At 36.4% G+C, this 19,262-nt stretch overlaps 1 protein-coding gene across 15 annotated transcripts in view; it reads left to right on the forward strand.

Moving 5' to 3' along the window:
• Positions 1–19,262, forward strand: part of atp2b2 (ATPase plasma membrane Ca2+ transporting 2) — an 88,907-nt gene that overhangs the window by 47,331 nt on the left and 22,314 nt on the right. For 11 of the 15 annotated variants that reach the window (XM_017408693.3, XM_017408695.2, XM_037975319.1 and 8 more), the window contains 8 exons: positions 6,227–6,427; positions 9,059–9,316; positions 9,770–9,895; positions 12,294–12,419; positions 12,836–12,868; positions 14,651–14,743; positions 16,504–16,545; positions 18,627–18,791. In XM_017408693.3, the coding sequence (XP_017264182.1) occupies positions 6,227–6,427; positions 9,059–9,316; positions 9,770–9,895; positions 12,294–12,419; positions 12,836–12,868; positions 14,651–14,743; positions 16,504–16,545; positions 18,627–18,791 (1,044 nt within the window). The remainder of the gene's footprint in view (positions 1–6,226; positions 6,428–9,058; positions 9,317–9,769; positions 9,896–12,293; positions 12,420–12,835; positions 12,869–14,650; positions 14,744–16,503; positions 16,546–18,626; positions 18,792–19,262) is intronic. The other 4 variants (XM_037975315.1, XM_037975318.1, XM_025004264.2 and 1 more) reach the window with 3 other exon arrangements.

Consider the following 19,262-nt stretch of genomic DNA (forward strand, 5'->3'; position numbering starts at 1 on the left):
TACAGCTGCCCCCACAGACTCTCTCTCTCTCACACACACACTCTCACAAGTTCATATTTTTTCTGCATTGCAACATGCATTTAATTTTGGAAAGGCTGCTAAAAACATTCTCATATGCTTTTTAAATTTTTTTTATTTTACCAAAACTGTAGAATGCAGAAGTATGGTTTTATAAGGGCCTACATTCAGAAGCAACTCTCTCTTGGTCTCTTGGAAATGAAGGACTTATCATAATACATCTAAAAGACGCTCAAGTGCCGTTGTCAAAATCTTGGTTAGTTTAACTGAGAAAGATGAGAGACATTATCTAAACATGTCTTACGTCAGAATGTTGACATATAAGGAATGTGGACATGTGGCTTTGACCATCGAGATACATTACAACTAGAGACAAGAGTGGAAGCTGGAAGATGAATCTACAAAGGATGAGTGCCCCCTTGTGGCTGGCTGCAGTACAGTTTTTAAGTCCTGCCCAACCATGTGAAGGAATGTGAACATTTGTCTCACAAAAAAAAATAATAATACACTTCACAGTTTTTTTTTCTAGTTTTTGTTGATTGATTTTTGTTGATTCGTGTAGTTTTTACCTTGCAGCCGTATGTTCAAATGTGCATTTTTTTAAATGCCTAGTTTCAATTAGTTATTTGAGGCTTAATGAAAAGTGTCATGTTACATAGTGATTGACAATATGACAGCCTGTCAGCAAGTTTGGAGAGTATGAAGGGGGATTTTTGTATTGATGGTACAGTTTCATGTCCTTAGTGCGTACACTCTGGTTCCAAAAATACAACAAAGCATCACCTAAAAAACTAATATTTTGGCTTCAGTTCTGAACATGGGGAGAAGGCGGACACACTTCACACATTTTTAATAATGTTGATGGCTTTGGCTCACAATCATTGGCAAAATCTTGTGAATGTTTAGGTTTCATTTTTATCCTAAAATCTGCTAATGACAGAGATAATAATAGAGAGATTTACTCCTATATAGCATATTTTCCTATTTTTTTCTTCTGCTGTTTGATAAATGTAACTTTTTCATGTCGGTGTAGCACGCTGCCTTTCCCACAGAGAAGAGGACTAGTTAGTTTAAAAAAAAATACTATAACAGATTGTGGTATGGTAGCATACAGTGTTGGCACACACATGCTTGTAGTACTTGTGATGTGACATTGTGTCAGAGATTACACTGTGTCACTTTCCAGTCCATTAACTTTTAGAAGGCTGTCCTTAGGGGAATGAAACATAGATCTGTGTGTGTGTTTTGTGTCCGTATGACCTGGTGACTCATCATAAAATAAGAGAATTCTCTCAGCTGTTTGTTTACATACAGTACAGTATGTCTGCGTGCGTGTTTGACCTGTGAGAATGTGGCTGCTCAGTGGTCTGTGCCTCGCGGTGCAGGACTGCATGTGTGTTGCTACACTGGAGACATGCCACACGAGTTTATCTCAGAGAGAGATTGCCACCTGCCATGGCCTTTTGTGCTTTGAATCAGGACTGGTTATGGAGCAGAGGTTGCACTTGACTTTCTCCGAGCCCTTTTAAATGTCACCCAGGTTCTCAAAAAATCTTTCAGTGTTTGTTGTTACATAATCTTCACTTTTACTTGTTTATGCTTGTTTCTTTTTTCCTGTTTTATTTATTTATTTTGTTCTTTGCTAAACATGCAAAGCCCTTAATTAGCATTTCTTTTTTTTTGCTGAATTTGTTCCAAGACATTAGCATTTACCATGTAGTTTAATGTACATGCATCAGTTTTTAATAGAAATTATGACAATGGCAGTAGTCACACATTTTATTTACACAGCAATGGTAAGTTCATAACTTCAAGTAGTTGTTATACCAAAACAGGCATATGTACAGCAAATGTTCACAGAATAACACAATTGTAAAAAAAAAAAAGAAATGAATAAACCTACTTTGCCTCAGATGTTGCCTGTCTGAGCATGATGATTATAAAACCTCCTCAGTGTAATCAAAGACGAGCTCCACCATTAATAATACAAGCTTACACTCACATGCAAAGCTGGTCTACAGGTGATTATTGACATGGTTGCTGTCACATAACAAATGATTTTGTGATTTTTCTATTATTAAAAAAGAAAAAAAGTGGTCTGGTTCTGTGAGCACTGAGAATCATATGAAAAGGTACAGATACAACAGAACTGCTGAATTGAAAGTAAGGAAAAAGAAAGAAAAATTAATAATTTTTGCTCTTTCAAGTCCAAGACCAAAACCCCCAGACCTCGGCATATGGAGGTTATTTGCAAGGACAAAGTAATGCAATTTGTCCACCAATTATTCTTCTGATAACAGCATGGTTATTTGACACATTTCAGTCATCTACGAATCAATTTGTTAATCTATAGATCTTGTTTTACTCTATTTTTTTCTTTCCCCTGCTTTATTTCTTTGTGCTCTGTGAGTCACATTTCATCCCTGTCTTCTCTCTTTATACTCCTCTGTCTTCTTTGATAATAAAAGCTGTGAGTACATGTGGGGAATATTAAATTGCAGCAGAAGGAAAAAAAATCAATATTTTGTTTTGTTTTAAATATGATTATCCTCACTGTAAAACAATAATTTCATTGTCAACTAATGTTGCTCATTAAAACACACTCAAGTATGAAGACAGCAGAAAATTTGAGAAAACAAACAAAATAAAAAGAAGCAAAGGTCTGCATCTCAGCAACAGCGCTGTTGTACAAGGACATTTAGAGGTCATCACATCTTTACAATGTTCACTTTTTTATTTTTTTATTTCTTTGTAGGGGACATGCTGCACACACATACATGTACACCCATTGCACCAAAAATGGACATGTAAAACAAGCACTTACTTGCATATTCACACATTCTCTAAGGTTCAGAGTCATGGGTATTTCTGTTCAGTGAGTGGGATGCATAGTGTTTCCATGGAGATCTATTTTTAGCCACTGACAAAAAAAAAAGGGCAACTGTTAAAATGTGCCATCATATTCCTGCCGACGGAAAAGGATCTCATTTTTCCTCGTGCAAACATGAAAGCACAACTTTATTTTTAGCCGTTTCTATGTGAAAATAGAATGTTCAAATTAAAGCAAATTCTATGAGAAATAAGAGGCAGCTGGGAGTTAAAGATTTCATGTAGTTTCCACTCTTTTTAACTAAAAGGCCCAGTGACATAAATTCCATATTTGCAACCAATTTTTAAGGGTCTTCTGGGGCCGTCTGGAGCCTCAAATTTTGTGACTTGTTGCTGGTGTGCGTCAGATATGTGCATCGCAATAAACCTGATCCAACAATAGTATGAACATGACCTGAAGTACAAGAAACCATGTGGGACCTTAAATACAGAAATATTTAAACACATGTATGATTTCCTCCATGTTGAATACTAAAAGGAATTTTATATTTTTTTTTATGTATTTCATATAACAAAACAAGACAGGTTATCTGTTAACTAACATGCCTCTTGTAAAACCAGTCAGAGCAGTTATGTTTGGTGTGTATTAATGTATTTATTTTACTGAGCAGCTCTGCAATCAGTAGTTGAGGAAAGAATTAGTTTGCTATGACATTTTCCAGGAAGCACTCAGTATTTAATGATTGGATGCTGATTGCAGCGAAGCTTTCCTCCCAAAGGAAACACATAAGCAAGATGTACTGCAGTACATAGGATTTTTATTTGAAATTATTTTTTGATATGATTTTTAAAAAAATTGTATTTGACCACTATAGTAGAGTGTAAACTCCTCTGTCTCTCAACAAATTCGGCAAAGTGGACTTGAGTATTAGCTTTCCCATCTGTTTTTTTTCCTCCTCACTACAGAACAAAATATTGGGCCTGCAGCTGGCTGTGTGGGGAAATAAAACTGAAAGCTGTATTTTATATCCATCAGACACAGCTGAAAGATGGTACAGGCTTAGCGAAGGCTGCATGCTAATTGCTGTATACAGTGCATCTGTGCCAGCAGATTCACAAACAATATTTATCTGTTTATGTGTGTGTATCTAACCTACTACAATGAGCATTTTCATGTGAGTGTTAGGATTGCAACCACAGGCATGCTTGCCCAACCTTATTGCGCGCACACACACACACACACACACACACATACAAAGCACGAGTAGGTGGTCACGACTCAAACGAGTGCATACAAATGCACATACTCAGTCATGTTTATTTGTGATGCCAGGCAGATTGCTGTGGAGATCAATAAGAGACCATGTGAGGTCTTCTCACTGAGACAATTAAAAGAGAATGGTTAATGAGGCTGTTTATAGACTGATCTATATGTAACCAGTTCAAAGTAAGAGTGGGGAATTATTTTTCTTACTGTCTGCTGTCTAATATTTTCTGTCTTTGATGTCCTTTTTTAATATTCATCTTTTATTTTTAGTTTTGTAATCCACCAGTTATTTTCTGCATGTGTTACCAAATCCACTCACCTGTCAGATGCATGAGAATTCAGATGTGAAGCACTGGCAGCGGCAGTGTTATCAGGTGCAATCCAGGGCCAATCCTGGGAGACCCAGTGACGCACATCGCATGACATAATGCAGTGATAATGTGTGTCGCTGTGAGGGAGACAGAGAGAGCAACTATGAATATACGCTGCGGCTCTGTGTGCACCCAGCAATCAGATAATGATTCAGCACTGAAGAGCAATATTAAAAAAGTCTCATCAAAATGGAGCTGAAATTTGCACCCATGCAACAGCACTTCATGTTACCACTGTAGATTTGTGAAGGTTTGATGTAATTAGTAGTTTACAGCCCGCAGCAGTTTCTGACACATCTCTGATGCATATTCAGAGTGAAGCTGTAATGAAACTGATTTAATATACAACCATTTACACCAAAAACATTTTTAGTGCTGCTGTTCCAGACAAGATGCTGGTCTACAGTAAACCTCAGGGGATTCCTGTACAATGAGGATGTGACCTGATCACCTGCAAGAATCAATACAATTAATACTGTACAGACTGACCTCACTTTGTAATTTTTATTTAGGCTGTTGTCGGTAATTATTTATGAAAAAATGCTTTTATTTTCCAACAAAACAAAAATATAAATACATGCAATACCAATGCAAATATCAAAGTTGGAAGTTGGGCTGTGTTCTTTATTTTATCAGATTTATGTACAGATAAAATGATTAGGGTAGAAGTGACCGTAACCAAAACTGTCTTTATATATCCTTGGTTAGAATATTTAAATGGTGTTCAACCCATCTATGCTGCAGGAAAGCACCAGTTTTTTGTTATTTATTGCTCCAGTTGGAGTCAGCATATAAAGACTGACAAACTAATGTCATTTTTTTTTTGTTCAGCCAAAACAAACAACTTATGTGGTCACACTGTTTAGTTCAATCAGCCAGCATCATTTGGAGCTCACTTGAAACATTATTACCAAACTCCTGCTTGTTTTGTCTGTCTGCACCCCTAACACATTTTACTTAAGCATGAGTGCTTGTTCTGTTGACAGAAAGAAAAAATAAACAAAGCGTAAATCTGATGTTGAGTTCAAAAACAGTAACGTCACTTCAGGCTTTTATGATTGAAATCTAAAGGGAATTTAAAACATGTAACACTTGTCTGAATGGACATTTAGTGTGAGTTTTTTTGTATTTTACATTCTTATTGTGCGATCAGTCTAGAACAATTTAATAAAGCATAAAATGCATTCATATTCAACATAATGGTTAACATGTTGTCTTTTGTTACATTAAACCATCCATCCAGAATATTTGACTTGCAAAATTCCACCAATGTCTTTGCCAAAACTGTGTGTTTATTTATTATCGACCTGGTATAAAAAAAGTTTTACTGGACTGTATTCCAAAAACTAAATTGTGCCTCAAGCCAGCATGTACCTCTTCACATCAAAAAGCTAAAGATATTTATGTACACAGTGTATGAGGAGGTGTATAAGGTCAAAGCAAAAGGCTGGCAACACTTGAGCAGAATTATGTAAGAAATGTAAATATGTGGCCCACCATGTCTCAAACTAGCAATTAGAGGTGCTTTGTGTTTGAGAGTGTGAAAGAAGAAAGTCTGAAAATGGAAATCATAATTTTTTTTTGTCTAATCAAATGAAAATAAAGCACATTGCTAAAGGTAAATGGGATGTTAAACACTAAAATACTGAATGTTTTACCTGTGGTTATAATTATTTAAATACACTTGCACTGTGCTATCAGAAATGATTTATGTCCATCCTTTTGTTTGTTCCTCTTTCAGGACTCGCAGGTGTCCAAACTGACCTAGACAAGAGAAAAGAAACATTTGGTAAAAACCTGATACCTCCAAAAAAGCCAAAAACCTTTTTACAGCTGGTATGGGAGGCCCTGCAGGACGTTACCCTCATTATCCTGGAGATTGCTGCCCTCATCTCACTGGGACTTTCCTTCTACCACCCGCCTGGAGAGAGCAGCGGAGAGTGTGAGTACAGAGCACTACCAGTGACATTACTGGCACTCACTGACTCACCTACAACCACAGTTGTGCAAACACAATTTTTAATTGGTCAGACAGGTCTCACTTTGTTTATGACCTTCCTTAAGAGGTCAAGTGACTCATGGAGCGCAGAGCCAGATTTTGTGTGTGAGCATATGTGTATTTCTGCACATTATGACTGCATTAATTGCACATAAGAAAGGTACCGGAAAGGTTAATGAAGTGTTGAGTAGAGAAATAACCTTGAGCTCCTAAGGCCCCATGCATCAGCTCTGTGAGCCGTTAGACAGAAAATGAAGGCAGACATAGTCAAGAGTTGCTGAGTCAGCAACATCAGTCACAGCTTCTAACATTATCAGAGTAATGGAATTCATTTGTACTGCCAATGGGTTCAGTCATCATTTAAAAGAGTTTAAAAGCTTTAATGAAGGTGAAACTACCAAAGACGAAACAGATTATTACTACTGTCGTTGTGGTGTGTGTAAAGGGGTAGTTAAGATTTTCTTTTTCAAGTGGGTTTTTCAGACAGCAGTCAGAACAACCACACTTTGGTGACTTTGGTGACTGAATAAATGTGAACCAAATTTTGGAACACTCAACAGTCAGACTGCAACAAGCACCTGGTGTTAAGATCCTACATGTATTAGTCACCAGTTACTGGGAGGATTACTGATGAAAATGACTGAGATCACCTATGAAAACATTTTAATTACAAAACAACCTAATCATGTAGAAGCCTTGGCAATACAAATCATAGCATGAAAAACATGAATACGTGGATGCAAATTTTTTGCTTAATGTTAGTAACACTTCATCACACATCAAATCAGAGCTTTCTGACAGGAATCAGATGTTTTCAATCCAAGAAATGGACAAAAATGTTTTATCTTCCTCCACAGGAGGGGATGTTTTCAACAATAAACAGAGGTTTATATTTTTTATTCAGCAAAAATGCAAAAAAGTAAGGGCATGTCAGAACATCCACAGTGGTAAAGATGAGTAAAGTTATTTTAAAGTGTGCATGATAGAGAGCTAAATGCTACACACTACAGCATCTGTCCTGATCAGCTTTTTTAAGAGTATGTTTGAAACTTACTGATTTATAATTATATTGTACTGTGGAGTTGTATAGATCAGTGTTATTATTCTGTTTTAGGCAGCAAATATTCTAAACTAAATCAAATGTCCCAATTGTTAGTGCATTAGATAACAGTAAATAAACAAACCAAAACAAAATAGACTCCACTCCTCCGCAGAACTCTGCTCTGACAGTAAATTTGTAATGCAGAAACTTTACAGAAAAAGTGTGGCTGTCTGTTTCTTTGTTCCTCGGTGGATGTCAATGAATAGGACTTCACTGCAATTTGACAACATCAGATCATAATATTTAAAATACTTCAAATTCACAAAGTTATCTGTCCCATCAGTTGTACTGCATTCTTTTGGTAAGCACATTGTACCATTAGTGGTTAATGTTTCAGAAAGAATGCAAGTTTAGATCACCTTAACACTGGCTTCGGTTTTCAGACCTGGCGTCATCATCAATCATTTATGGCCATGGTGCCCAATGCTGGTCCTTGAGGGCCACTATCCTGCATGTTTTAGTTGTTTCCCTGCTATTCAGCATGTCCTCAAATTCTTGCAAAGCAGAAACACATTTAGATGTGTCTGTGCTTTGACCTACTTGGTTTGAATGAAGGAGTAATTAACAGGCTTTTGCAGAACTTGAAGATCTGCTGAAGAGCAGGGAAACAAGTAAAACATGCAGGATAGTGGCCCTTGAAGACCAGGACTAAGCACCACTCACAACCAGCCTGAACTGGATTCAGCACCATGGATAGCGACTGCACTCATTGTGCTACTTTCAGTGACCAAACAGGACAGACTGAACTCATCAGAAAGTAAAGAAAAATGAAAAAATATTTTACTGCTAGGTAAATTATTAGTTTTTGCTTTTCTTTATTCCAGAGTACAAAAGCTCTACTAGTATCACAGAAAGCAGCACAAACAGTACTGGTTTCATTCTCCAATATGACCTAGTCTATCAGTGCACAGCCAGTCGAATGGAAGGTTTTATTAGAAATAGTGCATGAATTTAAAGGTAAGGAGAACTGAATTCTCTTAAGGTCATTTAAGCCAGATTTCATTTAATTTTGGAGTTGTCTTTTATATTGCACAGATTGTACACTGACAGAAGTACATTTGCACCTACTAACATGAAATATATTACTACAGTTTTAAATATGCATAGGTTTAATATCTGGCATCAAGGATCCGATCTTGGCCCTCCTACATCAGACTCAACTCAACAGAGCTTGGGGACAAAAGATATTAAAAAAAAGACTAAATTAAGGGTTCATGTGGGTGTAGGAAGTGCTGTCAGGAATGCTTTGTATGCTTTTCAGGTTACCTTTTAGTATCTTTGGTTTATAGTATTGCTCTCTACAAAAGTAGAAGTGTATGCTGTATACCTGCATATGACCTGTGTGACTTAGTAATCTGTGTACTGTGTAAACAGAATATTATATGTTTTACAAAGTTTCTGTGCATATAAAAAAGTAAAGTGTGCTTAAGTTGTGCACGTGTATTTTATGCATCATTATTTCTTTTTTGCAGCTTGTGGTACAGCGGCAGCTGGAGTGGAGGATGAGGGTGAGGCAGATGCTGGCTGGATTGAGGGTGCTGCCATTCTCTTGTCTGTAGTGTGTGTAGTTCTAGTGACAGCCTTTAATGACTGGTCAAAGGAGAAGCAATTTCGAGGGCTCCAAAGCCGCATCGAGCAGGAACAGAAATTCCAGGTGGTTCGTGGTAGCCAGGTCATACAGCTGCCTGTGGCTGATATAGTAGTAGGGGACATCGCGCAGGTGAAATATGGTAAGTGTGTGTGCATGTTCAGTCCAGTTCTATCATGTATTGTCTTGATTCTTCATTGTAGAGTTTTGTTTGTTAGAAAAAAAAGATCAAACTCTCAAGCTTATTTTGATAAGTTGAGCTTAATAAGAAATGCCCACTGATTGTTTTCACTGGTTCAGTAGCCCATTTTTTTTGTATAAAGTAATTTTTGTATTTCAAAAGCTGGAAATAGATTACTGCCTCATTTCCAGAAAGGAATTAAAGTTATGAAGTCTACCTTAAGCAAATTTATTTAGGCAACAGTCTTACCAATAATTAGCTGCAGAGAGAGCTACAGACAGAGGAAGAAAATCACTTCCTCCTCAGTTCTATTATGTATTAAAAATACACTACAATTTAGAATTAGCCTTTTTTGTTGTTGCATATATAATAGAAGTGTTGTAGAAAGGAAATCAGCTTTTTGTATTGTTACAGGTGATCTGCTTCCTGCCGATGGAGTGTTGATTCAGGGAAACGACCTGAAGATCGATGAGTCATCACTCACTGGGGAGTCTGACCATGTGAAGAAATCTGCAGACAAGGACCCCATGCTGTTGTCTGGTATGTTGCTAGCTGATGCTCTAATAACATAGCTGATACCTACTCTAAGTAAAAAGACATTTTTCTCCCTTACTTTGTTTGGAAGAAAAATGAACAATCAATTGAGTTTTAAGCATTTTTTCAGGCAGTGGACTTGTACTGATTTGTCAGCCATCACAGAAGCTGAGCATGAATACATAAAACATGTTGATTTATAGCACGTACTAGTCTTGTGTCACAACATTTAAAGTAATTAAGCTATGTGTGTGTGTGTGGGTGGGTGTGTGGGTGGGGGGGAGTTGGCGATACTCACAAACCCCTAGCTGAGTGCCTCTTTGTCGGGTTCTCTCAAGAATTTCACCACTCAGCATCTTCAGGCTGTAAGAGAGAAGACTCTGACTGTGATTTGTGCTTTTGGACCAAATGCCAGTCCAGATTATTTTGTCTTCTAGGAATCTCTAGTTTCCTGGAAAGAGTATGCTCTGTGGATTCTATTGTTCTGTGGGGCTTCAGTGTCTGTGTGGGCAATGACAGATGGTGAGCAATTCAGAGGAACAGCCTTTTTGATCTGAACCCAAGTGATATCTTGTTGTTGCGCTAGGTATAGGTTGTTTGAACGTGAAGTGGTTTATAAATGTACTTAATTGGAGAACACCATTGGCCAATTGATAATTGATTTTGTGTTCATATTGGCAGTCTTTTGTCAAAGTGTAACTTTAGCTGTTGCGAATTCTAACTCAGACATAGGAAAACTTTAGAGAGGCCATGCAGAAGGACTTTCAGCTTCCCTCAAGTTCTGGCAAATTGTTTGACAGCTCAGAAAAGGAAAGCAGGACCCATCCCAGTCTATACTTTTCTAGGTGAAAACTGCTGACCTGGTGTAGGGGCATTTTATCTTTAAACAGTGGAACAAGTAATTTTTGAGGATCTCTTCAATATGAACACCATGTTCACTTTTATGAAAGCAGAGTGTGAAGACTCAGGAGAAGGCAAGTTTGTTACTTTGGCAGTGGTTGCTAAGACTGTTAAATAGCTCCCCAGTGGCAGGGCGTTCGAAGTAGATTTGATACATCATTTGACACCTCAGGGCTTTGGGCATTGAGGGTTAGTCATGGTTAACATGTCTTCTTAGTGTTGCATGAAAAACCAGTACAGTGTCTGTGGAATAGCAGACCAGGGTGGTGATCCAAGTTTTCAGAGAGAGGGATTTGAGAGTGTACTCCAACTGTTCCAAAATCACACTGCTCAGCATTGCTGGGAAAATTTACACCAAAGTGTTGAAAATTAGGCTTTGACTGATTAACAGCCCTGTGTACATGAGGAGAGATGTGGTTTTCATTTAAGTAGTAAAAGAGTAGAACAGATACTTTAGTGAGGATAAGTCACAGCAATTTGTTGTTCAAGTCACGTGTGTTTTGTGAACACAGAAAAGGCTAAAGACTCTGCCTCCCGTAGGACCAGGTGGTGGCTTGTTTTAAATTTATAGTTTTCTTCAGGTGTTTTTATCTTTAAAGCAACTCTAAAATCAAATTGAAAGAGAATTACAGGTATGTTGTTGTAATTTTAAACATTAATTTGTGAAAAGCAACCCAGAAGGTGCCTGAAAGATAATGTTGCTTTTTTGGAGTCCTTTGCTTTATTATTTTGCAGCAGAGACAATAGTTTTCAGTTGTAGTTATTGTATAAAAAAGAAAGATCACTGATACAAGAAATATGGGTTAATCTGATATAGCATCTTTGGATTTTTTTAAATATATTTTTTTGTGGAATAATTAGCTGTGTGCCTTTTCTTAATTAGCCTCATATTAACCCACATCAACTTTATCTCCAAAAGGTTAATGATTTTCTGTGAGTGCATGTTGTATAAATGTATAAAGTCGGTGTTTTGCAGTCGGCAGGTATCTCTGTGTGACGTGTTTCTTCACTATTGCTTTAGAATCGAACACCAAATGATATTAAATATTTTTTTTTCGTTAGTTTTTTACTTTAATCAAAATTCAGCATGTCACATTTTATTCCAACCTAAGCAATGTCTTTTTTTACAACTCACAGGAACTGCTCTGCTCTAAAAGTTAATTTTTCATGCATTTATTTGTTTATCTCACACTGCATTTGGAATGAGGTTAAGACAATTAACTGTGGAAGATTATCAATAAGTAAGTGTTTCTTATCAAACGGGCCCAAGGCTGTTCAGTTTGTTCTTAAAGTTTTTGCTCAATAAATTTAAGAATGTCATTAGTTTTAATTTTAAGAAAATAGTCCCGGGCTTTTTTATGGATTAAAATGCAATCTACAGAATGTGAAGATCCCTGGTATTTTGAGCAGTAAATATATTTATATATACATATGTGTGTGTGTGTGTGTGTGTGGGTGTGTAAATAAGTAAAATATTTTCACTTCTCTACTATGCCTCCTTCAGGGACCCATGTGATGGAGGGGTCAGGGCGAATGGTGGTGACTGCTGTTGGTGTCAATTCCCAGACTGGGATTATCTTTACCCTACTGGGGGCAGGCGGAGAGGAAGAGGAAAAGAAAGAAAAGAAAGGTAAGATCACGATGTCCTTAATTAACCTTTTTATGTTCCTCCGATTTTTAGTGTTCCCGTTTTTGTCAGTAATGCTCAGCATCTTACTTCTAAAAGCCAACTTCTGTCATTTCATTGCCTTTTATGTGCTGAACGTCTGTGTAGCTCATTGTGTAATATCATTGTTTTAACTGTTCCTGTTACCAAAAGCATTTTAAAGAATTATCTTCCAAATATACAAGTGTGGATTGATGTACAGTATATGAATCATTTGTAGGTATTTGTCATACGATTTGACACTAAAATGAATGTGTAGTAATATAAATAATATATGAAATGATTTTTGGTGGTACAGTAGTGACCTGCAGTGTCCAGGTTCTGTAGGTTCAGGTGCATCATTGTTCTTACTTTCTTATTGTTCCAAATTCACCTCGAAGGAGAGGCAGTCGAAGACGGACATCAGAACACAGGTAGAGTATCACCTTTCTCTGACCCCTGGGAGTTGCACTCGATCCTGTAGACTTTAAAACCCTCTTCCGATTTTTAAGTAAACCACAATGAGTATTTACTACTTTCCTGAAGCCAAGCACCCTAGCACCAATTTTTCTCACTTAAAAAGAGAAGTTTTATGTCACAAAACTGCATCTTTTTAAGTGTTGACAGATGACATATTGCACAGCGCATAACCCTTTTTCACTAAAACAAGATTTGCTTTCATCAACTAACTAGCTGACATCTATCACCAGTCCTGTTTTAACAGGCTCCAGGACTCATCTCATTGCTCTGTTTGAAAACAAAAGCATGAGATTGACAGCCCTGCAGGGGTACAGCTCACGTACCAGCAGTGCTGTATAAAGTCCACAGTAAATTTTAATTTGTCTTTTTTTATTTCTGAATGAGGAGATGTCACTAGCTTGCATGAAAATAATACACGTTCAACCTTTTTATTTTGCTGCTCTCTCAAACTAGTGATTCCCTGATACTATTCTCTGATTGGCAATACTGTCTTCTTAGTTTGTCTTGTACTATAGCATATATTTTCGCTTTTTAACAGTGGCAAGTACTTTTCAGGTGTAACTGATTTAATCTGATTCAACAAAGGGCAATAATTTAAGGCGATAAACCAGTGACTAGATAAAGGAAGACAATTGATATTTGAGTTTTTGTTCGCTCATCATTTACTGAAAAAATCCTCATAATAAAAAAGAAATCTCTGAACACAAATCTGTGATTAAAGTTGATCCCTTTTAAAACAAATCTCTACTCTTAACTGTAAACAAATCTAAAATCAAAATTGCAAATTTGTCATAACTGAAGGCCGGTGATTTATAAAATAAATAAATAAGAATTGTGATAAAAGCTTCAAAGATTTATAAACTCCTATTTTGTAACAGCAAACTTTGGAGAGTTAGGGTCATTAAAAAGCACAAACATAGACCTCATCCAATAAATGTCCTTTTATCCCGGACTGTAGTTCATGGTAGCGTTTTAAATATAATAAAAACATATTTTTTAAGACAAAGTTTCTAAACAGTGCAAATTATTTTAGGAGGACTTTGTTAAATATTCAACACCTTATCTAGACAGTTTATTATTCTCTTCAGTTAACTGACTTGTTTTCCTGGCCAAGAATTGACTTTCTCTAATATTTTGTTTAATTTTCACAGATGATTTGTTTTAAAGATATTGTTATTTGTTGGTTGTACAACAAATGACTTTATGATTTTTGTGACGCTAATAGACATTACATGAATAACATGGTTTAAATAAACTTAGCAGCCAAAATGTAAAAACTAAATCATCTTAACTTCATCTGTCAGAAGGTAGATACAACATATTTACTTCTGTTTACCACGTGTACAGGATTTTTTAAAGTATATATTAAGGTAGAGGGGTGTCTAAAATCATTTGACAGTAGGCTTATTTTTAGGTAAGTTTATTTTACATTTAATATTCTTTCTATTATGTTTAAACTTTATGTTTTATGTTTGTTTACTATTACACCTACTTGTTAATTTACCTAAACATCTTACTTTGATAGTTTGCTTAGTGAGATTTGAATATTGTATTTAGCTTTTAAATTTCACACTGATCATTAAGTCTACATAATATGCTGAATCTCTGTAATGTGCTATAACCATGTTATTTCTGTTCACTGTCTTGTGTGTGCACATGTTTGGGCGTGTTTGTTTGGGCGTGTGTGTGTGTGTGTTTTTGTTCATTTCTGATTGACCCTCATTGTTACTGGCTAGACTGCTCCCATCCCCCTATCCACCCCATTGCAACCATTGCCACGGATGGGGCTGCAGGCATTAATGCCCCTGCCAGTGCCAGCCTAATTAATGGTAGGTTGACAAAATGTCCGCTCTCTGACCACTTTCTGTTGTGACTTTCAACCCCATCCTCCAACTGCCTCTTACCATGGGTGCCTACCTTTTTGCTGAGTTCTGCCCTTACTTGTTTTTGAACCTTTTTGTATCCATGCTGTCAATGCATGCCTGATTTAGCAGTAGAAATTAGTTTTGTGTTTCTTGTTCTTGTCTTCAAACTGTCTTGTAATGCTTTTATTTTCTGTGTATGGTACTGTCACTGGGAACATTTTTAATTAGCTTAAAACTACAACACATGAACTCCTCTGTCATTATGTCTTCTTTAAAACCAGTGGAAGCCTTTTAAATCGTTTAACTTTTGCAACTTACATTAAAACCAATTATTACTATTACATTTGTAATCATAAGAATTTTAGACTAACTACATATTAAATGCTGGATAATATGTGGTGGCAAAATTCTATCATAGGCCATCACTTTTGTTGGTTGTCTTCCAGGATCGCTTTGTGTAAATCCTTTAGTTCTGTATGAGCTGGAAAAGATGCCGAAAGATGAACTTCTTTCTCTGTTGGACTGATTTCTCTCCTGTCTTTTTCTCCTTGGAGATCAGCTCAGATCCAGAGTGTTTGTACTTGAGACGGGAGGGGCTTAATTTGTGCTGAAATGGTGACCTTGTGCTGTCCCCGGGCTGGTACACAGCAGTTTGTCAAGTTTTGGCTCTCTTGTCACTCCGGGGAACTGGCTAATGTGCAGGTGGTGATGAAGTGACCCTGCTCTGCTTTTTCTCATCCTTAGTTCTACATGAATTATTTTCTTGGTGGCATTTGCGTTAATGACATGTTTAGTCAAAGTTCTGCTCTTCCTACCACAAATACACATCCCATAGACTTAAATGTACTCCTAATGAAGTTCTTAGCATTTCTATTAAATAACCCATACGTTGATTTTTTTTTAAATTTAGCAGCATTTAACTTTATTGCTTTTGAGCACACTTCAAAAATATTGTAAATTAATTGTCCCCAAACTTTGCTTTTGTTAATTCTCCAGTTGTTGTTGTATAACTTCATCAAGTGGGAGGTTTTTCCTTCAGCCATCTCTGTTCTGTTCACGTCTCCAGTCTGTGATCTTGCATGTGTTTTCTGAACTTCCCTGTCATGCATGATTTTTCTTGTTTAAATATACTGTATGTGTGTGTTTGTGGTTTACGCTCCCTGACTGTCAGTGTTTGCTATAATGCTCTATTCGCTGTTTGTCCTATACTTCATTTCAATTTGATTACTCGACCCATTTGGTCGATAATGTGTGTGGGATAACCACAAATATTAAATTAGAACAAATCAAGTAAAAGTTGAATTAGCTGTACTATTTTGCTACTTTCAGTAGTTTTTATCAAACTATTTTATTTCCTAAGGAACCTGTTGAGTATTTGTATTTTTTTACTTAGTTGTTTATGCAGTGAAATAAATATGAAAACAATCTGAAGTTATTCCCATTTCTTACAGGTAAACCAACACACTTCAGTGGATTAACACATTTGATTTTTGCTTGTTGAGCTCCTTATAAGTGGAGCTAGCTTAGCGTTAAATGACATCACTTACGTATCACAAGCTTTTCTATGTGACTGTCACAAAGATGTTGTTATTAAAAGTCATTATCCTGTCTCCCTGTTTGTAACTTTTGGGTTTTACTGTTTGTGTCGTCTCTGTGAGGATGATTTGTTGACTTGTCTGCTTTGGTTATTTTTGTTGTTACTGTCCTGTATGTCTTCATATTAGGTAAAATGCAGGATGGCAATTTGGAGAGCAACCAGATAAAAGGTAACCAAATCATGTTTCACTCCTCCTCTTTCTTTCCTTCTTTCTCCTTTTTCTCTCTCCCTTTCTCTTTTTAATTTTAATTTTTTTTTTCATTTGCCTTTTATGTTTTTGGTATAAGCTTTGGGTCAAAACTATGTGGAAAATCCCACATTGTTGTGACTTATTTCTTTTTGCCCACATTTTTTAATAACATGCCGTATGGAAGGACTCCATGTGTCCATGTGAAAAGAGATTGTACTTGTAGTTTGACCCAGCTTTTACCTACACTTTTCAGGTTAGAACCTTCCATTTTTCACTTTCTCATTTTCCGTCACTGATGTGTCGTCTGTGGTTTGATGTTCTCTTGTTGTTCTTGTTTTGTTGTTGGCTCATCTTGTTTCTTTCTGATCGAACGGCAGCCTGTCCCTCAGCTATTCTGTGTCCTTCTCACTCAAATTGCCTATTCTCCAGAAACATTCAATATGTTTTTTAATCACTTGTCTTAAAATATTTACTCTTTTTAACATTTTCCCAATGTTGCCCCTCACTGTTTTACATAAAATGGCGTAGCATTAAAGAGAAAGTGAAATTTTCAATGCCATTTATGTATTTCTTAAGAAATAAAAGCGTTCTTTCTGTATTTTAAAAATACTAATTTAGGTGCATGATTTATCTGAAAACAACTCAAGGTCTCCAAAGCTAAAGAAACACTACAGATTAGTAACATATTCTTTATAACAGTATAGGAAGCATTAATATTGTTGTCGCACTGAAAGCCTACTGTTTCAGTCATTTCAGCACGACTAGTACGTTAATTATGTCTTCTAGATAAAAAAAAATTGTCTTACATTTGTTAATCAGGCATAGCTTATCTGCATAATACGAGCTGGGTAACCACGAGATGCTCTGTCTTGTGTCAAAAGGGTAGAAAAACAAAATGCAGAACTTAGAGTAAGACAAATGTTCAACATTAAAATGTTTTTCATGACCATCAAATGCATGCCTCATTGTGATAGGAAAACTAGAGTGAAATGATTCTAGGTAATGGGTTGCATTAACAGAGAAGCAGATTGTGTGTGTGTGTGTGTGTGTTGGAATGGGATAGAGACTGAGATGGAGTGAGGTAATAGAAGTCTGCTTTTACGACCAGATTTTTTTGTATAAAAGCCCTTAAAAAAATCATTTCTTATAGCATGCATAGGTGACAGAATATCAATTTATCTCTACCTGAAAACAGAGATTAGACGTACTGTCTAAAAAGTACATGTACTATTATGTGTTTTGTGAAAATGTTCAACAGCTATTTTCTGTTCTGTGCATTACAATCATTTTTGTTTTTCCAATATATTCCCTGAAGGGTTTATTCTTTAAAGTGTAAGAATATGATTATCTTATGAGATTGGTAAATATGAGATTCAACAATACTATCTACAGTTTTACTTTTTATCCTGCAGGCAGCTCAGTGATAACGTGATGGCTGTGAAAAATTATTACCTAACTGTAAATCTGTCTGCTTTGAATTGATTTTAGGCACTTGGCAATATGGATTTTTATATATCATGGAAAATAAATGTTTAAGTTAAATTGGGTTTACACAGTCTCTCCATAGTCCAAAATAAACGATCCATAATAAATGTTCATTTGGTTCCAGTTGGAAATCATCCGAATGAAAAAAAAAACATGTTTTCTATTCTTTTTTGATTCTATTTTATTTATTCTTGTTTGCTTTAATTGATATATTTTTTAACAGTATCACTGTTTATTTTTTTATTTTTTAGGTTAAATTGTATTTTTTTGTTGCTCATTTAACTTGTCTTGTACACATATGAAAAGTTACGCACAAATTATTTTTTTCTCTCTTTAACTGCTCAGCAAATCTCTAAATATTCTGTGTGGACTTCACTATTTAATTATCATCTTTTCTCCAGAATTTTGTTTTTGTCTTTTAATGATTTTTATGGCAATTTTTTTTATGTGAGTACTAAATGCACCAGAGCCAGTCTCACAGTTAATTGTCCCTCTTCCTTCTCAAGTTATTGAACGTATCTCCATTAAATAACAATAGTTTTGTCTTTTTTTTCCTCCCCCTCTGGTGTTTACAGTGAAGAAGCAGGATGGAGCAGCTGCCATGGAAATGCAGCCTCTGAAGAGTGCTGAAGGCGGAGAGGCCGACGAGAAAGAGAGGAAGAAAGTGTCAGCTCCGAAGAAAGAGAAGTCTGTGCTGCAAGGGAAGCTGACCAAACTCGCTGTCCAGATTGGAAAAGCAGGTACAGCAAATTGCTCACAGACGTATTTATCACTCATTCAGGCAGAAAATCAGCGACAACAAGGCACTGAACCATCATCCTGTCCATCAAATAAATATGTTGTACTGAGGAGGTCTGCTTTGTTGTCGCTTGAAGGAATAAAAGCCGTCAAGAAGAAAGCCAAGGTGTTTGAATGATAGAACTTTAGCAGCCTATTCACTCAATTTTCTAAAGAACCTGCCCTTGAGAAAATGATGAATCACTGCTCTGGCACGAGCTATGATTCTCTTATGTAGCCTGTACTTTGACCGTTTTGCAATTGTGTATTTTAATTACTTGTTTCTAATGTAATTTAAAGCTGTGTATGGGGGAAAGGGGGTTGGTCTCCAGAGTATGTCTGTAAATGGAAGCATTTTGTTAACAAAGGTTGTCCACCTGGGTGACCTCCAAGCAGCAATGCAGTAGAATTACTGGCGAACAAACGCTTATTTA

Source organism: Kryptolebias marmoratus, linkage group LG4 (genome assembly GCF_001649575.2).
Source record: "Kryptolebias marmoratus isolate JLee-2015 linkage group LG4, ASM164957v2, whole genome shotgun sequence".
Taxonomy (NCBI): domain Eukaryota; kingdom Metazoa; phylum Chordata; class Actinopteri; order Cyprinodontiformes; family Rivulidae; genus Kryptolebias; species Kryptolebias marmoratus.